This window comes from Sminthopsis crassicaudata, chromosome 5 (genome assembly GCF_048593235.1).
Source record: "Sminthopsis crassicaudata isolate SCR6 chromosome 5, ASM4859323v1, whole genome shotgun sequence".
NCBI classification, from domain to species: domain Eukaryota; kingdom Metazoa; phylum Chordata; class Mammalia; order Dasyuromorphia; family Dasyuridae; genus Sminthopsis; species Sminthopsis crassicaudata.
In genome coordinates this window covers 154,740,144-154,760,363 of record NC_133621.1, presented here as the reverse complement: position 1 = coordinate 154,760,363, position 20,220 = coordinate 154,740,144, and the positions used below count along the sequence as shown (strand labels likewise).

The 20,220-nt window shown below is 29.9% G+C and overlaps 1 protein-coding gene across 1 annotated transcript in view; it reads left to right on the top strand.

Moving 5' to 3' along the window:
- The window catches only part of SEMA3E (semaphorin 3E), a 352,963-nt gene that overhangs the window by 300,667 nt on the left and 32,076 nt on the right, over positions 1-20,220 (top strand). The window contains exons 11-13 of the mRNA XM_074268509.1: positions 2,675-2,819; positions 5,807-6,029; positions 13,997-14,088. Of these exons, the coding sequence (XP_074124610.1) occupies positions 2,675-2,819; positions 5,807-6,029; positions 13,997-14,088 (460 nt within the window). The remainder of the gene's footprint in view (positions 1-2,674; positions 2,820-5,806; positions 6,030-13,996; positions 14,089-20,220) is intronic.

Genomic DNA, 20,220 nt, shown 5'->3' with positions numbered 1-20,220 from the left:
ACATACACATACAAATATGTATATATGTATGCATGTTACACACACATTGATTCCTTTTTGCTTCCAAAACCCCAAATCCAATATAGAAGCTTATTATTGACTGCTCTGCTTCTTAAGCTTCTATATTCTACCCTTAAATTCATAATTTTGTAGAAATTTCAGAATAATGCCCCTTGAATATAATTTTCAGTATATTACTTCTTGTTTAATTGATTCTGTTTTTACTTCTCATATCAGATATTCTCTATTCTTACATTCAAACCCTTCATGTCCATCATTCCAATCTCATATCTAATTATATTCCAATATTCTCTCTGTAATTTAATTTAATTGATTCAGTAATTGTTTCCAACATTTATTTGCTCCTTCTAAGTGTGTAGTTTCATCTTTTATTCCTTTTTCCTAGTGTTGCTTTTTCTTAATCCTTTGAATAAACTAAAATATTTTTCTACAAATGCATGAATATTTTTTTAAAATCACTATCTCTAGAATGAATTATCAAATTGATTTCCCATTATGAGCATACTTATATTCTGTTTTTCCATTTTCTCTTTTGTCATTTGCAAGTATAAAAGCTTATATTTCCTTACCTTGTAGTTCTTTTTAATTTCCCTTATGATATTTCCCTAGATTTCTTAATCTTTTATCTGCTTATGAACATTTAGTCCCTTCAGGGTTGAGACTGTGTTCTCTATTCTTGCAAATTACCAAATAGTATTGCCCAAAGGCACTACATTTAACTGATATGGACAGAAAAAAAAGTCAGTTAAAGAAATGTTCCAGTTGGAAACTACAACAAACAATTTAATTTAATTTTCCTGACTACTCTCTTGTATAGATGAAACCTAATAAATAATAAATTCAAGAGAAGCAAGTGGATGTGCCCAAAAAGATAATAATAAGGATTTCGAAAAATGTACTTTTGTCTCCTTAACGGAAGTGACTCTTAAGTATCTACTCCTTTTCCAAGATAACTCTGTGTTAACTATGTTAGGTCTTTATTTTGGCATCTCTGATGAGATATGAATTTACTTTGACCTGGGTATCACTGAGTCAAAAATCATTTGATGAATCTCACTAGTTTGGATCAAGACCAGATTTAGTGGGCTACTGCATTGCTAATGCAATTAATACCTAAGTATAACCTTGGATTAGGCTTTTAAAAGGAGAACTGGAAAAAAAGCTCAACTAGAGATGATAGAACCAGAAGTATAATTGAGATAAAGAAGCCGTGCTGACTCTTAATTTCTGTTGGCTTTTCCAGCAAATAATTGGGTTAAGAAAATATGTGGCCATAGGAGAATTGAAACAACATGCCCTCAGAGATGGCAATAGATAGAAAAAGTAATGGAGAGAATAAGAAAGACTAGAAATCCATGATCAGTGAAGCATAATTTGCCATTTTTACTTGAGATCATTGAGGACATTATAAAGCCTTCTAGAGTACAGAAGAGAAGATTTTGGTGGATATTCATGGGAAGGAGCACCAGCTTTGAAATGAGAGCTAGATTTTAATCCTGCCTTCCTCTTCTTGTTAGCTAACTTTAGGAAAGTTACTTTCTCTTTTTATCTTAGTTTTCTTATCCATAAAAATGAGTCCAACTAGATATTTTTAAAGATTCTTTTCAGCAATCAGTAATTTCTTTGACTTCTCTCATAAAATTTATAATGTATACAAAAAATTTTACTCAACCTATGGTATATTCATGTTCTATTACATTAATAACCTGTTTTTTCTCTGTTCTCTTTCTGAAACAATTTTAATTCATTATATTTAATAGCATAATATGTGCATGCCATATTGTTTTCAGATAGTTTCTGTGTGACTTTATGATTAATTTGAGGTTAGTCTATTCTTTTTCCTTAAAAAATGAGTGAATTAGTGAATATATCAAAAAAGTAGAGATGACTTTATCATTTCACTTTTTCTATAGAACATAAGCTTTTTTGAGGGTAAGGACTTTTTTATTGTTTTGAATTTGTTTCTAGCATAGTACTTAGCCTGATAAGTGCTTAATAAATGTTTAGCAAATTGATTGAAAGGGAATATTTTTTTTTGCTGTTAACTGAATTTGAACATAGTCGAAGAAGCCTAAGCAAAATTTTAATATCAACCAATAAAATTAATTTCCAGTCAGTTTTTTGTAGCTTGGATGTTTCTATCTCCATCAAAAGACATTTTAACATTCTTAAAACCTTTTAAATAAAAAAGTGATTTTTTTCATATATGTATGTGCATGACATTCAGTAGTTTGGGTCGTGTGTGTGTATGTGTGTATGTGTGTGTGTGTATGTGTGTGTGTGTATGGCAGAAGTCACATAGATTGAAATATAGAATCTCAGAAGGTGAAGAAATAAAATCATTTGACAAATTCAAGCCAATTAAAATAACACACTTAAAATAGCTACATTTAGGAGAGAAAGTTTGTTTAGGACTTGAATAATTATTTTATTTTGAAATTTCACTTTGATAGCTTACATCAGACCTAAAAAAATAGGAAATATGAGAAATCAAGGAATTTGAAGAGGTTCTTACAAATTAAATGAATACTCAATTTATTTTGGTAATACTTTGTCTTTAATTTTCCTAGGAATCAAAAAAGTTGACTACATAGTTTCTTGAAGTTTTTTTTCTAAAAGAGTTATTTAGCTAGCATTTTCTTTTATTTTCTAGTAACATATTCCGAGGATATGCTATATGTGTCTATCATATGTCAAGTATCCGTGCAGCTTTTAATGGACCCTATGCACATAAGGAAGGACCTGAGTACCACTGGTCACTGTATGAAGGAAAAGTCCCCTACCCACGACCTGGTTCTGTAAGTTTAATTATCTAGCTTTGGGAAAAAGTATTTTTTTTGTTTTTAAAATACATTTCTTTCTACAGTAAACATTTCTTTGTATTATTATTTATTTAATTGTTCAAAACAACATATGCTAAAAATCATATTTGAAAAATAAAGAGCCAAGTCCTTCTTCTGTATGAAATATCTCCTCATAATCTCAATTTATGCTCCCCACAATACTTTATTTTTTATTTGTTCTATATATGTTTTTATATCTGTTCAAAACAAAGAACAGAGTCAAACAACTAAAGGTCAAGTTCTTCCTTTGACACAATATATAAACCTTTTTGAGAAGAATCACCTAATTAACTACTTCAGAGTAGGAATTACTGTTATTATTTTATTTTATTTTGTTTTTATTTTCCCAGTGCCTAATACAAAGTAGGCACTTAGTAAATGCAAATGATCAATACACACATATATATTAAACATTTATTAATTGCCAAGAAATATGTTTGGTGCTGGAGATACACTTAAAAAATACAACACAGTGCCAACTTTCACGGAATGCATCTCAGAATGAAATCAGGCCAGAAGGATTTCTTAAGCACCTGCTATCTGTGCTCAGTGGGAAAAATGAGTTATAAAAAAGTACAATTATAAAAGAAAATATTAAAAATTTCCTTTGATCAATAGATGATACCTATCATGGAAAAGGTGATGTACATTCTATTTTCAGAATTTTGGTTATATGAAAATGAATTATAGTAAAACAGAGGAATTTTGGCTTAATGGATATTATTTGTAGTTCTCACCATCTGCTAAATGGCTACTAAGTAATTTGTTTTAGCCATACAATCTGATAATGACTATAGAGGGAAATGTATTGGGTTTTGTTTTAAGACTAAAAAGTTAACCATACTGATGAAATCCCTGATCCTATTTTGAATTCTCCATTGAATTTTAGCTAACTAGATTGTCTCAAATAAATATGTTTGAGAAATTTTAAGAAAGACTGAAATGTAATAATGAACTTTTTAAAATCTCATATAACTTTCTACACAACAGCTTACATGTTGTGACTGAATCAAGCAAAATTTAAATAAGCCTTCTCTGAGTCTCTTTGAGAGAATTATCATCTCTTGTAATAGCATTGCAAGATTTATAGGTGGAAGAGATCTTAGGCCTCATCTACCAGTGAGGAAACTGTATCATAGAAAGGTAGAGACTTGGCTAATAAGATCATTCTTGTTGTGTGATTCAAAATGAGTTCTGCATCTTATAAATCCCTATAAAAGTGGGAAAGCATTTCTACAAGGACAGAAAGCTCCACTATATGTTTTTGAATTGGTGCTACTGAAAACGTTTTTTCCCTGTCCATTCTAACTTTTATGGCTTTAGTTGGAACGAGAGTCTACAAATGGTTATGTTTTGTATTATGTGTCTTAAGGGCAACTAAGTTGGAAAAATGCAGGATCATTGTATGTGTTATGTGGTCCATGGAAAGCAAACATTTAACTTGTCATACAATTCAAACTCCACTCTTTTATGAGGGCCTGGTGAAATTCCATCACTCTGTTGATTACACAATTACTTGGAAGTCCAAGTAGAAACCATTTTTGCAGAGCCAAACCAAAAGTGGAAACAAACGTTACTTCTTAACAAGTGTAAGACTTTACTATTTCAATCACTGTCTCCTACTAGCTTACAATTATTATTTCCAGTAAGACATAAAGTGTATTTTGTTTCATTCTATTGATTGAAATTACAGTTTAAACTAAGGGAACTTACTCCTGTGGGTTTGCTAGAAATGCTTCCTAAAACCACATGGTCTTAAAGGAGATTTGGAGGAAGTGACTGGTTCCTGAAATGCTTCCAAGATGTATATAAATGGTTTCAATTATAAATCATAAAAATATGCTAAAGTGAAAAACCCCATGCTAAATTAAGAAGCATTACCTGATTTCTTATCAAATCATTGAAAAATATCCTGTTTATGAAACAGAACTTTTTGCAAGATTTTGTAATTAGTAGACTCCTAATTACAGGAGAATTAGAAAAAATCATTAAGAGAAATTTACCAAGTTGCTGGTCCTTCAGAGAAATGGGCAAACATAGGGACACTTTAATGACAAGGTAGAAATTACAATAAAACTTAATGTTGTTGAAAATTCCATCCAAATAATTCATGGGTAGTGCTGTGCATTTCATTTTAAAATATGCCTAATTTTCCTACTTCATCTTAGAATTAGTGAATTAAGACTAATATTAGCACTAAATGTTTCATGTTTTCTCATTTTATTTGGCTCATTCAAAAATGACATTTCTTGTAAATTCTAGCAATTAAATAAAATCTTTCTTAAAAGGGAAAAAACACTTACCAATGTTGGATTTTAGATATCATTGCTTTTTGCATCTCTGAAACACTATTCTGTATAACATAATTGGGGTCATCACAATGATAGATCAAAAAGGGGTGTCTCTGAGTATGAAATCACATTTTCATTTTCTAGTACAATCATTGTCATAGTGTTGTGACTGCTATTTGAGGAGAAGTTAACAATATCAAACTTTCTTTTTTTGGGGGGAGGCAGAGGAAGTCTTAGAATCAATTGACTGGGATATATGCATTTGCAAGTAAATTTACAATATTAAAAAGTTTTTCAATTTAAACTAATATGAGAAAATTTTATTTTGTGTAGTATCTTCCATTATAAAGCAAACCTCTGTCCAAATAAGAAATTGCTGCATTTAATTTTTTTGAAACTTATGGTGCTTTATGTACATATCTAATTGTTAGCTTTACATGATTATCATCACCACCTCCTAAAGCTTGTCTCACTTTTGCTGAAGAGGATCTTTATTTATTTAAAAGCATCTCTAAAATGTGTGTTAAAGTGACTGAGTACAGCCTATAATCCCAAATTAGTCCTACAGAGGCTTAATGGAAGCATAGGAGAGTGTCACCATGGTAAAACAAACAACAATAAAATTTAACTCTAAACTCTATGTGTTCATAGTGTGCCAGCAAGGTGAATGGGGGGAAATATGGTACCACTAAGGATTATCCTGATGATGCAATCCGGTTTGCAAGAAGTCATCCACTAATGCATCAGCCTGTGAAACCTGTTCATAAGAGGCCAATCCTGGTAAAAACAGATGGAAAATATAACCTGAAACAAATAGCAGTTGATCGAGTTGAAGCTGAAGATGGACAATATGATGTCTTATTTATTGGCACAGGTAAAAAAAATGCATCCAATGGAGGTCATTAAACTGTTATTTTAAAGATAATGTAATAATGATGTATTAATGAAAATGTATTGATGAAAAATAAATCACAAAAGGCATAGAAAAAAAATAAAGATAATGTAATAATTAAAATGATGAGGGAATATCCCTTGACACTCTCTTTGTGTACTCATTTCATCTGTTTCCTAACACTGGAATAATATAATTCTATAATGATTATTATATATAATATAATAATGATTTATATAGTACTTAATATATGCCAGGCACTGTACTACTTAAGCACTTTCATTTGAATCTTACAATAACCCCAGATGAAAGGTGTTATTATTATCCTCATTTTATTGTTGAGGAAGCTGGGGCTGATTGAGATTATTTGAGTTCCATTATTAGCCAGTGTCTGAGATCTGATTTGAAGACAGGTATTCCTGACTCCAAGATTATCCCCCATACCACACTACCTGCCTCAGTAAATGGAAAATGAGGGGAAGATGAAGTTTTCTGCTATAGAGCATAGAGCTAGGAATGGGAAGAAGGAAGGGGGCACCTATCAGCCTTAGATGAACAATGTCAATTCCAAATAACAGTTCAGTCAGAAATTGAAATGTGGTATACAAATTAGGAAGATGGCATCTTCTGCTAGATCCCGCAAGATGACTGAGACTTTTGACTTGTTGGTGAATTTTCAGATTCTTTAGCAAATTCCAGTAAGAGAAAAAGATTGATTTTAAATCTAAAATCACCAAGACCCTTGTTAGAGGAAAGTGAGCTCTAGAACCAATCTTGTCATGTGCTACTCAGGATCTTTCCAAATCAATGTTCATAATTTCAAAGAAGGATAGATCAGAAGGGGAAGTTAATGAACTGGTTTTATTTGTGTTCTCCCCTACTAATCAAATACCTTGCAAGTATTTACTGAATTAAATAGATGATCTTTTAGAAAATAAAAACACTGAAGTTAAGTTATGCTTTAAAAATACTCAAAGAAACCTTTAATAACTAGCTCTTCAGAATGGGGGAAAAGTATCTGCATGATACACTTTTAAATTTAATCTGCATTATTCACATTTTCCATCAACTTCTTAAGTTTAGACAATCAGCAAACAATAAATCATACCTTAAGTTGTAGCATTGGTGATTTATGAGGTATAAATGCTTATATTGCAAATGCACTGTCTCTAGAATAGCCCCTAGACATTTTCCTCGCTGAGCCATGCACATGGCCTGCTGCTTCTCCTTTATCTCCCAAAGTATGATTTGAAGATACTTGGAGTATATTATTATTTTGTAGAATTAAAGTTCTTATAGACAGATTTATAAATCTCAACTTTTCCTGTCTATAACAAGAATGATTTGCACTTAAAATTGCTGTTATAAATAAATTTCTTTGATATGGTACAAAATTAATTTGTTTCTCCCAGAATTTATTCATATACTTTTATAAAAATGGCAATGAAGAAAGGTGTTCATATCTGTATCTAGTATAAATTAAAGTAATAATTTCTCTAGTTAATGCTAATAGGCTTTGTGTTGGTTGTTAAGGGTGACATACATGGTGGTTATGGCTCTGATAATAATTGATTATTGATAGTAATTATTATTATGGTAAAATCAATGTAAATAATTGCAAAAGTATTACTTAATATATATTCACTTTAAAAATAAGTTATAGTCCATGCAACTGATTCTTATTTAAGAGCAAAGTATAAAATAAATAAAAATATATGAATACAAAAATACTAATAGGATACTTTAAAAATATATGTCATTATAATTTTTAGGAAAAAAATAAAGACATGCTTAAATTGAAAATTACATATATTAAGGAATTCATCAAGTATCCAGTGAATATGATCATGGATACAAATACTTTTACATCTCAATAAACTGGTACATGTTACTTCTCAAATTCTATAGGAAAATAAATTATCATAGCAGATGTTCTTTATTAGTCAGTATCTCCCCTGCTATATCTTTAATCACTCAGACAGAGAGACTTGAAGGTATGAAGACATTGGTAGTTTATCATTTCAAATGAAGGCCATACCTTCACAGTAATATTTATTTTAAGAAAGAAAATGCGGAAATACTCTATTGGGTTTCCAGAAATTGGCATCTGATAATTCTGTTTGTATCTTTCTCATTTATTCATTGTATGCAGTAAATATTGATATATTTAGTTTTGTGTATGGAGTACCAAAAGAAATATATTAGATTTCTATAAAACTTAAAAATATAGTTGACCAGTAGCATCTTATTAGGCTTCTAATAAGATATGAATGTTAATTGTTATACTAACAAATGAAATATTTGACAAAGTATTATATAACAATAATAATTATATTATTATATAATATTGCATATTATACAATATCATTTATATTGTATAATATAATGTAATATAGCATATTATATAATACTGGGAAGTATTATATAATAAATATATAATAGTGAAAAAATGTGGAATAGACACTATGTTGATAAATAATAGAATCTGGCTACATTAGCAATAGAACAACCCAATAATATTATTTTACCAAAGAACTCAATACATATTCTTTCCTTTCTATTAGGTTAACACACTGTGTGCCCCTCCAATCTACCACAATATCATGTGTAGAGAAAATATTTAGTAAGCTAATATTAAATAAATATTCTTATTTTATTTTAGTATTTAAAGAGATTCATTCATCTTCTTAAATTTAACATTGAGAATTTCTTCAAGTTATCTATTAGGAAAAAGAGTTGACATAAAATAGGTTTTAACTTATAAGTTAAAAATAAATAACTTTTTATCAACTAGAGAGCTGTATTAGATCTGAATTCCAATTCTTGTTTATTCTTTTTTTTTAACCTAGTATCTGGAAAATTCATCAAATAATTTGCCTTGAAATGTGATTTACTTTCTTTTTGATTCATATTGTTTATATTATTTTATTTAGTGCTTATATTTTGAATGTACTTGTATTTATTTGGCTTTGTCATGTGAAAATTTTAAAAATAATTGTTTCTTATATAATCTCCAGGTAAGTTTTCATAATAGCAAAATATTTCAAATATGAACATTTTACACAAAGCAATTTCACCAACATTTCAATGAAGTATAATTCCTATCTAAACTAGAAATAAAGGAAAGTTATGGTTTGAGTACATCAAAATTCAATATGAATTTTAGAAGAATGTTAAGAAAAAAGTTCAAAGAACAAAAACAAAATTGGGAATAGGCACTCTAAAAGTGTATTTCTAAAAGAGAATTCATTATAAGAACCCAGACTCCAGAGAGGGAGATGTAACTGTTTTAGAAATACTCTTAAATTGTTCTTAATATTTTGAGATTATATTTTTAATCATTTTTCCCATTTACTCTCTATGTTTATGAAAGGAAATTACCTTTTAAAAACTCTACATGGAATTTCCCCCCAACCTTTATGGAAGTTTTGAAGGATTTTAATGGAAAAAACTTTAGATGGCAACAAAGTAAAAGTATATAGGAAAAACTGGAAAAGTAAAGCCTTTTAGCTTTTGTATTGTGGCTGTGAGTCATGGAACACAATAATGTTCAAAGAATTAAGATTGGATATTAACTTAAAGGCAATGAAGTGGTGCAAGATGGATATGAAAAACCCACAATACATTTTTAAAAAGGAATTATAAAAGAGAAACAGAGCTAAGTGTGATCCAAGAAATACATTTGCAAAAAGGAGATGGTCTAGTCCTGTGAGTCAAGTAAAGGATAATTATGAATGATCTGTGTCCTCCATTGATATCATTGAGATGTAAAAATAATCAAGGTAACCCTCTTTGAGTGGTAGCATTCCAGATCTTTACAATTCAATAGATCACTTTTATATCTTTTAGTTTAATGGAAAGAGTGCTGGATTTTAAGGGATGGGAATTCTGACACCAACTCTAATACTTATTCACTACGAAGTAGTTTGAAGGGACTGATTCCAATTAACAATGAACTGACCAACTTCATTTGTTGAAAAGATATGAACATGAGAAAGTAACAGTGGGTAAAATTGGAGTGTGATATGTTGGAGTAAAGATGGTATCAAAAATACTAATGCTAAGATGAAATAAAGGGGAAAGGAAGATAGGTGTATATGTATGTATGTGTGTGTGTGTGTGTGTGTGTGTGTGTGTGTGTGTGTGTGTGTGTGTTTTAAATTAGACTGGAGGAAAGTGAGTCATCTTCAATTCTGGAGATAAATGTGAAATGACAAATAAGAAAAAGCAGTGCTGCACATTTCTTGTTTTGCTGCTATTTTTTTCCTGACAAGAAGAAGGACCTTTGCACTGGAAATGACAGAACAAAAATGTCTTCTAATAGGGAGTTCAGAGCCAAGATAAGAAGATAGTAATGAGATCACCAAGACATCCTTTGTAAATTTAAATTACCTGAACTAGATGATTTAGCATCTTAAGAAAGTGGACTAGGACATACAGTTGCTAAGTCAAAATTAGTGCTATTTGAATGGTCATAGAAAATCAGAGAGTTATCTCAGAATTAAGGAAGATCAAAAAGAATAGATGTGATGACAAATTCTAGGCAAGTGAATTTAGTTTCAATTACTGGGGATATACTAGAACGAATTGTCAGAAAGATGGTTAATGATCATGTAGCAAAGAAGTAATAATTTTAAAGAGTTAAAGACTTTAACAAGGATTGATCATGCCAGACTATTATTCTTTTTGTTCTTTTTAAAAATAGAATTACAAAACAAATAAGTCATAGAAGTGTTTAGATATAGTTTGACTAGACTTTAGCAAATAATTTCATGAAGCCTTTTAAAATGATTTTGAGGAGAAATGTAAATTAGATTAAAAGATAATACTTTTAGTTAGATTAATATATTGTTTAATGACTAGTCTTGAAGAGTATTGGTGTTGCTTCAACCATCAAGAGTTCTTTTGTGGAATATACTAGGAATATGACCTTGGCCCTCTTATTAAAATTTTTCTTAATAACTTATATAAAAGCATTGAAGATATATTTGCCAAGTTTGCAAAAGACATAAAACTGAGGATAGAATTTCAAAATATCATGACATGCTGAACTTAACAGGATTAAATTCATTAGTAATAAATGTAAAGGCATACATTTGCATTCAACAAATCAATTTTTATACAGTATAATAACAATAACATTTATGTAGCACTTACTTTGTTCTAGGAACTGTGCTAAGCACTTTATAATTATTATTTCATTTGATCCTCACAACACAGATGAGGAAACTGAGGCCCAATTTAAAAAGGCTATTTTGAAAAAACTGGAAAATGCTATGTCAGAACCTCAGCATAGGCCCTCATCTCACACCCCTTACTAAAATAAGGTCAAAATGGGTACATGATTTGGACATAAAAGATGTTAGGAGAGCAATGGATAATTTACCTATCAGATGTTTGGAAAAGGGAAGGATTTATGGCCCAAGAAGAACTAGAGAACATAAAGAAAAGACAAATTGATAACTTCAATTACATTTAATTTAAAAGGTTTTACACAAACAAACCCAATATAGACAAGATTAAAAGGGAAGTACAGAGCTGGGAAAAATTTTTTATACTCAGTGCTTCTAATAAAGGCCTCCCTTCTAAAATACATAAAGAATAGTGTCAAATTTATAAGAATACAAATTTATAAGAATCCAATTAATAAATGGTAAAAGGACATGAACAGAAAATTTTCAGATAATAAAATTAAAGCTATCTATAGTCATATGAAAAAATGCTCTAATTCACTATTCACTAGAGAATTCACAAATTAATTACAGATTAAAATAATTCTGAGATACCATCTCACATTCTCAGATTGGCTAAGAAAGGAAAAATAATGATAAATGTTGGAGGGAATGTGAGAAAACTGGGACATTAATGTATTGTTGGTGGAATTATGAAATGATCCAATCATTTTGGAGAGCACTCTGAAACTATTCCCAAAGGACTATAAAACTGTCATAAAGATAACAAAATATTATTGTTCTATAAAAGGTAATAAACAAGCTGATTAGAAATGCCTAGAAAGATTACATGAATTGATGCTGAGCAAAACAAACAGAACCAGGAATACATTGTACACAATAACAGCAATAATATATGATGATCAACTATGAAAGACTTGGTTCTTCTTAATGATTCAGTGATCCAAGGCAATTTCAATAAGCTTTGGATAAAAAATATCATCTACATCCAGAAAAAGAACTATGGAGATTAAATGTACATCAACACATTTTTTGTTGTTTCTTTTCCCTTCATGATTTTTCCCTTTTGTTCTGATTTTTCTCTCCTAACATGATTCATAGAGTAATGCATATTAAAAGCTAATTAATTAATTTTTTTTAAAAAAGAGAAAAAATAAAGGATAGTGTTAAACTGGAGAGCATTCAGAGAAAGGGAAGTAGGGTGATAAATGTCTTGAATCCATGTCATCTGTGATATGATTGAAGGAAGAAGAGTCATGAAATCAATCTTCATAGGAAAGAGGTTAGATCTGTAAGGCTAATTTATTTTGATGTCATGAAAAAAAAATTCCTAACAATTAAAAACACCTAAAAGGCCCACCCTCAGAGATGGAAAGTTTCCCCTCATTGGAGATCTTTCAAAAGAGTCTGGATCTCACTTTTCCAATGTTCCCAGTATGAATTATTTTTATATATAGGTTAGAGGAGATAGTCACTGATCACTTCCTGTGAATCTGCAGGAAATTACACAGATCTTAGTTTATTCATCTATAAAATGTAGAAAATAATACTTGAACTAGTACTTCATAAGGATATTTTCAGCAATACATTTGGCAAAGTATAAAGCATTATATAGATGTAAGTTATTGCTATCATTTAAAATAACAAGATTTTTGTTATCTGTATCATTATTATTGCTTCAGTATATCTATGATACCATAGTCTAACCAACTTCTTTTATTGCCACTCAACTCATATAGTGAAAGCAAATAATCTTTAATATATTACCTTTTCAAATTTAAATTGCCTTTTTTAAAGAAAATGATTATTTCTTTACTTTACCCACCAATGAAAAAGGAAAAGAAAATCCACTTAAAAAATATGAAATAAAGTCCCCACTTTGATCATGTCCAAAAATAGCTGTTATTATATATTGAGTCTATCACTATGGACTTCCCTGTCAGGAGTTGGATAACATTTCAAACGATCTGTTGCATTATGGTTGATCATTGATCAAAATTCTCAAATCTTTTATAGTTGCTGCTTTTTTTACAGTTTTGTTATTATATAAATTATTTGGTTAGTTCACTTCATCTCCCCCTCCTTGCCAAAAAGCATATTTCCAGTGATGTACTTATATGAAAGAAGTGAAATAAGGCAGATTATCAAGTAAATATGTTATTATCATCATTATCATCATCCTTTTTTATTATTTAGTAGCCCATATCAGAAACTCTAGTTCGTGTCAGTTTTATACTATATTCAAGTAATAATGTATTGACATATGTTGTATAGAATATATGAATAATATACAAAGAGAAAGTCCAAGTGAAAATTAGGCTACTTTGGAATCTGTTACCTTTATTATTATGATAATAGACTGGGATACAGCCAGATAATTCATGCCAAATTAATTTATTTGATTATATCCTAGTGAATGACATTAAAATGTATTTGTGTGTATTTATATGTATATGTACATATATTTACATAGATAGATAGATAGATAGATAGATAGATAGATAGATAGATATACATGTATAGAATAACAAAACAGCTCTGCAGATATGTGGGGGTTTTTTTGTTTGTTTTGTTTTAATTTTTGGGTCATATTAGGCATGATTTGGGGGGAATTGTGCTACAGAAGGGGGATTGTAAAGGTACTCTACAATGAGCTAAGCAAAATTCCTTTTTTTGATCTTGAGAATTTTCCTCTAATAATCACTGCACATTTATTTATTCGAAAAAAAATTGTCTTGCTTTCTCTTTCTTTTCTAGATAATGGTATTGTGTTAAAAGTAATCACAATTTACAACCAGGAAACAGAATCAATGGAAGAAGTAATTCTAGAAGAACTACAAGTATTCAAAGTATGTGTGGATAACTTTTTAAAATCAACAAATAATTATATTCCTAGGAATCTAGTCCCAATATCGATTTATCCTAAGTTATATATTATGTTTCAAAAGAATTTAAAGGTAGACAGTGTTAAAAATTCGCATATAATATTTTTTCTTTTAATATATTATGCAAAAAAGGAGAGTAGCATTTTCCCAACACCAATATTTTTAATGTATTCTATAATATAAAAATAAAAAATGATACTTATTTCTTGATCCACTTGAAAATTAATCCCAACATTTTCTAGTTTTAATTTTTATAAGGTAAAATAAATTTGAGGGAGCATTTTGGAAATAAATATCAACTCAAAAAAATTGATAAATACTAAAAGTACAAATATATTAATTTCCCTTAAAATAAACTTATCATTTGGTCATTCTACTCTGTCTCTCATTTCTCTGCTTTTTCTTTTCATCCATTCCAGAATGCTTCATAGAACATTCTCTCTGAAGGCTACATTCTAGGCTGCTTAGTATTTTCAAAGTGTTTCTACTTTTTAAAAAATACATGACTAGGTCCTCTTGATAATAGAAATGTGTGAAAATATGGGGTACTAGAAGTCTTAATGCAATTTAAGGTTATCAATGCTTATTTGAAGCTAGATTTTAAAAACTTTTAAACCTTAAAACTTTTCTTAGACTTTTAGGTTATCCTCTGATTTCATTGATTATAGAATAATATATCTTCTATTTCTTTTCCTTTTATTATAAAATTCTATTTATTTTCTTCTTAATTCTAAATTTTAAAATATCTTTTTTTTCCTTATATTAGAAAACAATTTTATAAGAAAATGAGCTTATATATGTGAGTGTAAATGGTATCATCCTTAGCATCAGGTTTATTCTTTAAAACAAACAAAGAAACAAACAACAACAACAACAACAACAACAACAACAAAAACAACCTTGTTTCCTTAAAATATCTGAGGGGAAAAAAATCTGAATTCTAATGAAGCAATACCTTTTCTAACTTCTTTCCATAGACAGATAATATTAGTTGGGAGGCAGATATAAAATGGCAGATTTTGGTCAACCATTTGGAAATACTTTCCATATTAGTCATTCAGAAAATATAAATGTAGTAGTGTAACTCAGAATGATTTTCTGAAGCAAGGAGCTCAGTTCCTTTACTTCTATATCAGCAAAACCTTAAAAATGGCATCTGAGTAAATAATAAAAAAATAATAATTAAGAAATCAAATTAGTTCATCCAAAGATTCCTTCTCCAGAATTGCACAAAAGATCAGCCAGAATTCCACTGGTAACAAGAAAAGTGGCCAAGTGGTACTCAAACAAGAAGGTAGTCTGTTTACCTACAAGACATTGGTTTTTCATAGAGTATAGGTGGACAAATTGGGTGTGAAAAACTAAAGCTAAATAGATTTTTAGAATGGTACTATATTCTGTGTAAAGCCTCTGGAATCAGAAGGTATAGGTTCACATTCTGTCTACAATACTGCTTGTTTGATCTTGGGCAACTTATTTTGATCTACCTTTATGTCAGTTTCTTTAATTATGAATTGAGAAGACTGAATTAAGTTACCTTCAAGTTTCTTTTCAGCTCTAGATTTATAACCAGCCAAGCTGGTTAAATTATATATTGCATTGTTTAGCAAAGCTTATACTTATATATTGCCTTGAGAAAAAAAATTACCACTATTCTTTCCTTACAATCATTTGTTTAAATGTTACATATTAAAAAAAATAAATTGTGGTCAATTTTTCCCTTTCAGGTCCAGTTCCTATTATTTCCATGGAAATTTCTTCAAAAGAGTAAGTATTTTTCATTGTGGATTAGTTACTATGAAATGATGTATGACAATTAATTGAGATCAAAAGTACATGTGTGTGATAATACAGCTACTTTCCGATGGAAAAATAACTGTTTGATTTTAAAAACAGCATATAAATTAGTTTTTAATGGATATTTTTGGGTCTGTATGTCCAGCAGAGAAATCTCTTCATGGGGAGTTCTCTAACATTGATGAAATTACAGGTACAATATGAGAAAAGAATAAAGGACAATGGAAATCAATTTGCTGTCTACAGTCTACATAAATAAATGTCTATTTTTTCCCCTGAGATCTTTAAAAGGACATTTGTAATTTTCATAGATCATGCAAAATTCTGTCTAGACATTGAATGGTAAAAGGATCATTCATTTCATTTTCATCTACTTTCTAATTCTTAAGAGTTTTGATTCCACATTTTTTTTTAAGTTTAGGGAGCAATTTTATAACTTGTGAAGTGAAATGTTGCTGTCCTTCATGTTATGCTGAAGTAAGCATTACTGTCTCTTCCTACTCTCTTTAGAATTAGAATGTCAATATCCATTTCAGATTAAAAAGTTTAGGAGGGGAGAGGGAGTGCAGTATCATTAGTGGTTGGAAACTGTTCCAGTGGAAATCCATGCTGTCAGGGATATTCAGATGTGGGTCTCTATGTTATAGGTTATTGGAAAACTGTTCATTTTTGTCACTTGAAGTTCTTCCTTTTGATTTCTATAGCAACAGTTGTACATTGGATCTGAATCTGCAGTGCCCAAATCGATTCCATCAGTGTGACATGTATGGTACAGCTTGTGCTGATTGCTGCTTAGCAAGGGACCCATACTGTGCATGGGATGGTATACCTGTTCCCGCTATTACCCAACCGGAACACATGCAAAAAGGTAAAAATGATGGCTTCTCAATGACATATTGACATATACTATAATTATTTGATATTTAAAACTTTCCTTCTAGAGAATGGTTACCAAAGCGTGTCTTCTGAAGTTAAAAGATATTAAAATCAAACAATTTAGTGAAACTCATGAAAGCATCTAGAACTATGTAGATAAAAAAACAAAAAAGACTGGATTGATTTTTGTAAATTACCCTTCGGTGTGTAACATATCTGGTTAAATATTGTCATTGAGATGTTGAAATTGATATATACATGTGTATATATATATATATATATATATATAATATATATATATATATATATATATATATATAATATACACATATATACATATATATGTATATATATACAAATATGTTATAGACATAAATATTATATTATATAATAGACATAAAATATTATATCATCTCTGTATGTGTTGTGTGGGATGGATATTATGTGTATTATATGTATTATATGTATGTATATGATATTATGTGATATTATATGGAATGTTTTTCTTATTCTGAAAAGCATATGGAAAACAATAATGATCATTAATTTTATAGCTATATATGTATAAAGATATAGCTTGATATTACATATGTATCTATGTAGATTAATTATGCTAAGTTCATGAACTCCAGTACACATCACTGTGTTAAATAAGATAGCATTCATCTCCATTCCACTCTACCCCCAACCTTCCTCTAGCTATTTATCCCCATTTTCTTGTAACAGAAGTACGGAGAGCTTCAACTTAGTCAGGCCTAATGCATGCGAAGAATTAATATTTATGAGATGACATTGGGGAGGCAAGGAAATGATAAAATTTAAAAGCCTTTGAGATAAGACATGAAGTGAATGTTATGCACAAGCAGGAAAGTAATGATTTTTAAGGGGGGAAAATTCCTCAGATTCAAGAGAACATTTGTACTTGGGGAAAAAAAAATCAGATAAACTGTGTCCAGACTCATGAACCAATTTAGGATGATGTCTTCAAAGCAGTGAAAGGGTCTGTGTACTGCAGCAATAGTTTGCCTTCTAATTAATTATACACTTACCTATGAAAATAATAAGTTACATAAAATAATGGCTAGGTATAAAATATATAGGAACCATCTACTTCATAAATTACTCATTACCTGAAACAGGCATGTTCCAGCCAGATAAGAATTATAAGCATTTGAATTAGGAGACGCAAATGAGGTATTTGGAGAAAATGGTGTCATGAACTTAGTTCCATATTGAACTTCCAGCACTTAATAGAGTGTAACCATAAGAAAGCCATGTGCTGGAAGTGCAGTGTAAGGTTAATCTTCTGATTCCAGACCCAGAAATCTATTATATCACTCGGTTTCCTCATTGCTGAATAGTGATATTTTGATGAGTAAAGAAGTCTGACATTGATTATTTAAATCTTCACAGAATAACTTGCTGAGAAGTTGCTGCAAACAATTAATCAAATGCTGTGTTTGCGAAAGTTTTCAGAATTACCTTTACAGGAATCAATAGTCCTAAAGGGCTATACAGAAATTCCAGCAGAAACAGATGTATCCACTTTTTTCCACATGCCTTGATCAATTGCTTTCCAATTCTTGTTTATTCTTTTTTTTTAACCTAGTATCTGGAAAATTCATCAAATAATTTGCCTTGAAATGTGATTTACTTTCTTTTTGATTCATATTGTTTATATTATTTTATTTAGTGCTTATATTTTGAATGTACTTGTATTTATTTGGCTTTGTCATGTGAAAATTTTAAAAATAATTGTTTCTTATATAATCTTCAGGTAAGTTTTCATAATAGCAAAATATTTCAAATATGAACATTTTACACAAAGCAATTTCACCAACATTTCAATGAAGTATAATTCCTATCTAAACTAGAAATAAAGGAAAGTTATGGTTTGAGTACATCAAAATTCAATATGAATTTTAGAAGAATGTTAAGAAAAAAGTTCAAAGAACAAAAACAAAATTGGGAATAGGCACTCTAAAAGTGTATTTCTAAAAGAGAATTCATTATAAGAACCCAGACTTCAGAGAGGGATATGTAACTGTTTTAGAAATACTCTTAAATTGTTCTTAATATTTTGAGATTATATTTTTAATCATTTTTCCCATTTACTCTCTATGTTTATGAAAGGAAATTACCTTTTAAAAACTCTACATGGAATTTCCCCCCAACCTTTATGGAAGTTTTGAAGGATTTTAATGGAAAAAACTTTAGATGGCAACAAAGTAAAAGTATATAGGAAAAACTGGAAAAGTAAAGCCTTTTAGCTTTTGTATTGTGGCTGTGAGTCATGGAACACAATAATGTTCAAAGAATTAAGATTGGATATTAACTTAAAGGCAATGAAGTGGTGCAAGATGGATATGAAAAAGCCACAATACATTTTTAAAAAGGAATTATAAAATAGAAACAGAGCTAAGTGTGATCCAAGAAATACATTTGCAAAAAGGAGATGGTCTAGTCCTGTGAGTCAAGTAAAGGATAATTATGAATGATCTGTGTCCTCCATTGATATCATTGAGATGTAAAAATAATCAAGGTAACCCTCTTTGAGTGGTAGCATTCCAGATCTTTACAATTCAATAGATCACTTTTATATCTTTTAGTTTAATGGAAAGAGTGCTGGATTTTAAGGGATGGGAATTCTGACACCAACTCTAATACTTATTCACTACGAAGTAGTTTGAAGGGACTGATTCCAATTAACAATGAACTGACCAACTTCATTTGTTGAAAAGATATGAACATGAGAAAGTAACAGTGGGTAAAATTGGAGTGTGATATGTTGGAGTAAAGATGGTATCAAAAATACTAATGCTAAGATGAAATAAAGGGGAAAGGAAGATAGGTGTATATGTGTGTGTGTGTGTGTGTGTGTGTGTGTTTTAAATTAGACTGGAGGAAAGTGAATCATCTTCAATTCTGGAGATAAATGTGAAATGACAAATAAGAAAAAGCAGTGCTGCACATTTCTTGTTTTGCTGCTATTTTTTTCTGACAAGAAGAAGGACCTTTGCACTGGAAATGACAGAACAAAAATGTCTTCTAATAGGGAGTTCAGAGCCAAGATAAGAAGATAGTAATGAGATCACCAAGACATCCTTTGTAAATTTAAATTACCTGAACTAGATGATTTAGCATCTTAAGAAAGTGGACTAAGACATACAGTTGCTAAGTCAAAATTAGTGCTATTTGAATGGTCATAGAAAATCAGAGAGTTATCTCAGAATTAAGGAAGATCAAAAAGAATAGATGTGATGACAAATTCTAGGCAAGTGAATTTAGTTTCAATTACTGGGGATATACTAGAACGAATTGTCAGAAAGATGGTTAATGATCATGTAGCAAAGAAGTAATAATTTTAAAGAGTTAAAGACTTTAACAAGGATTGATCATGCCAGACTATTATTCTTTTTGTTC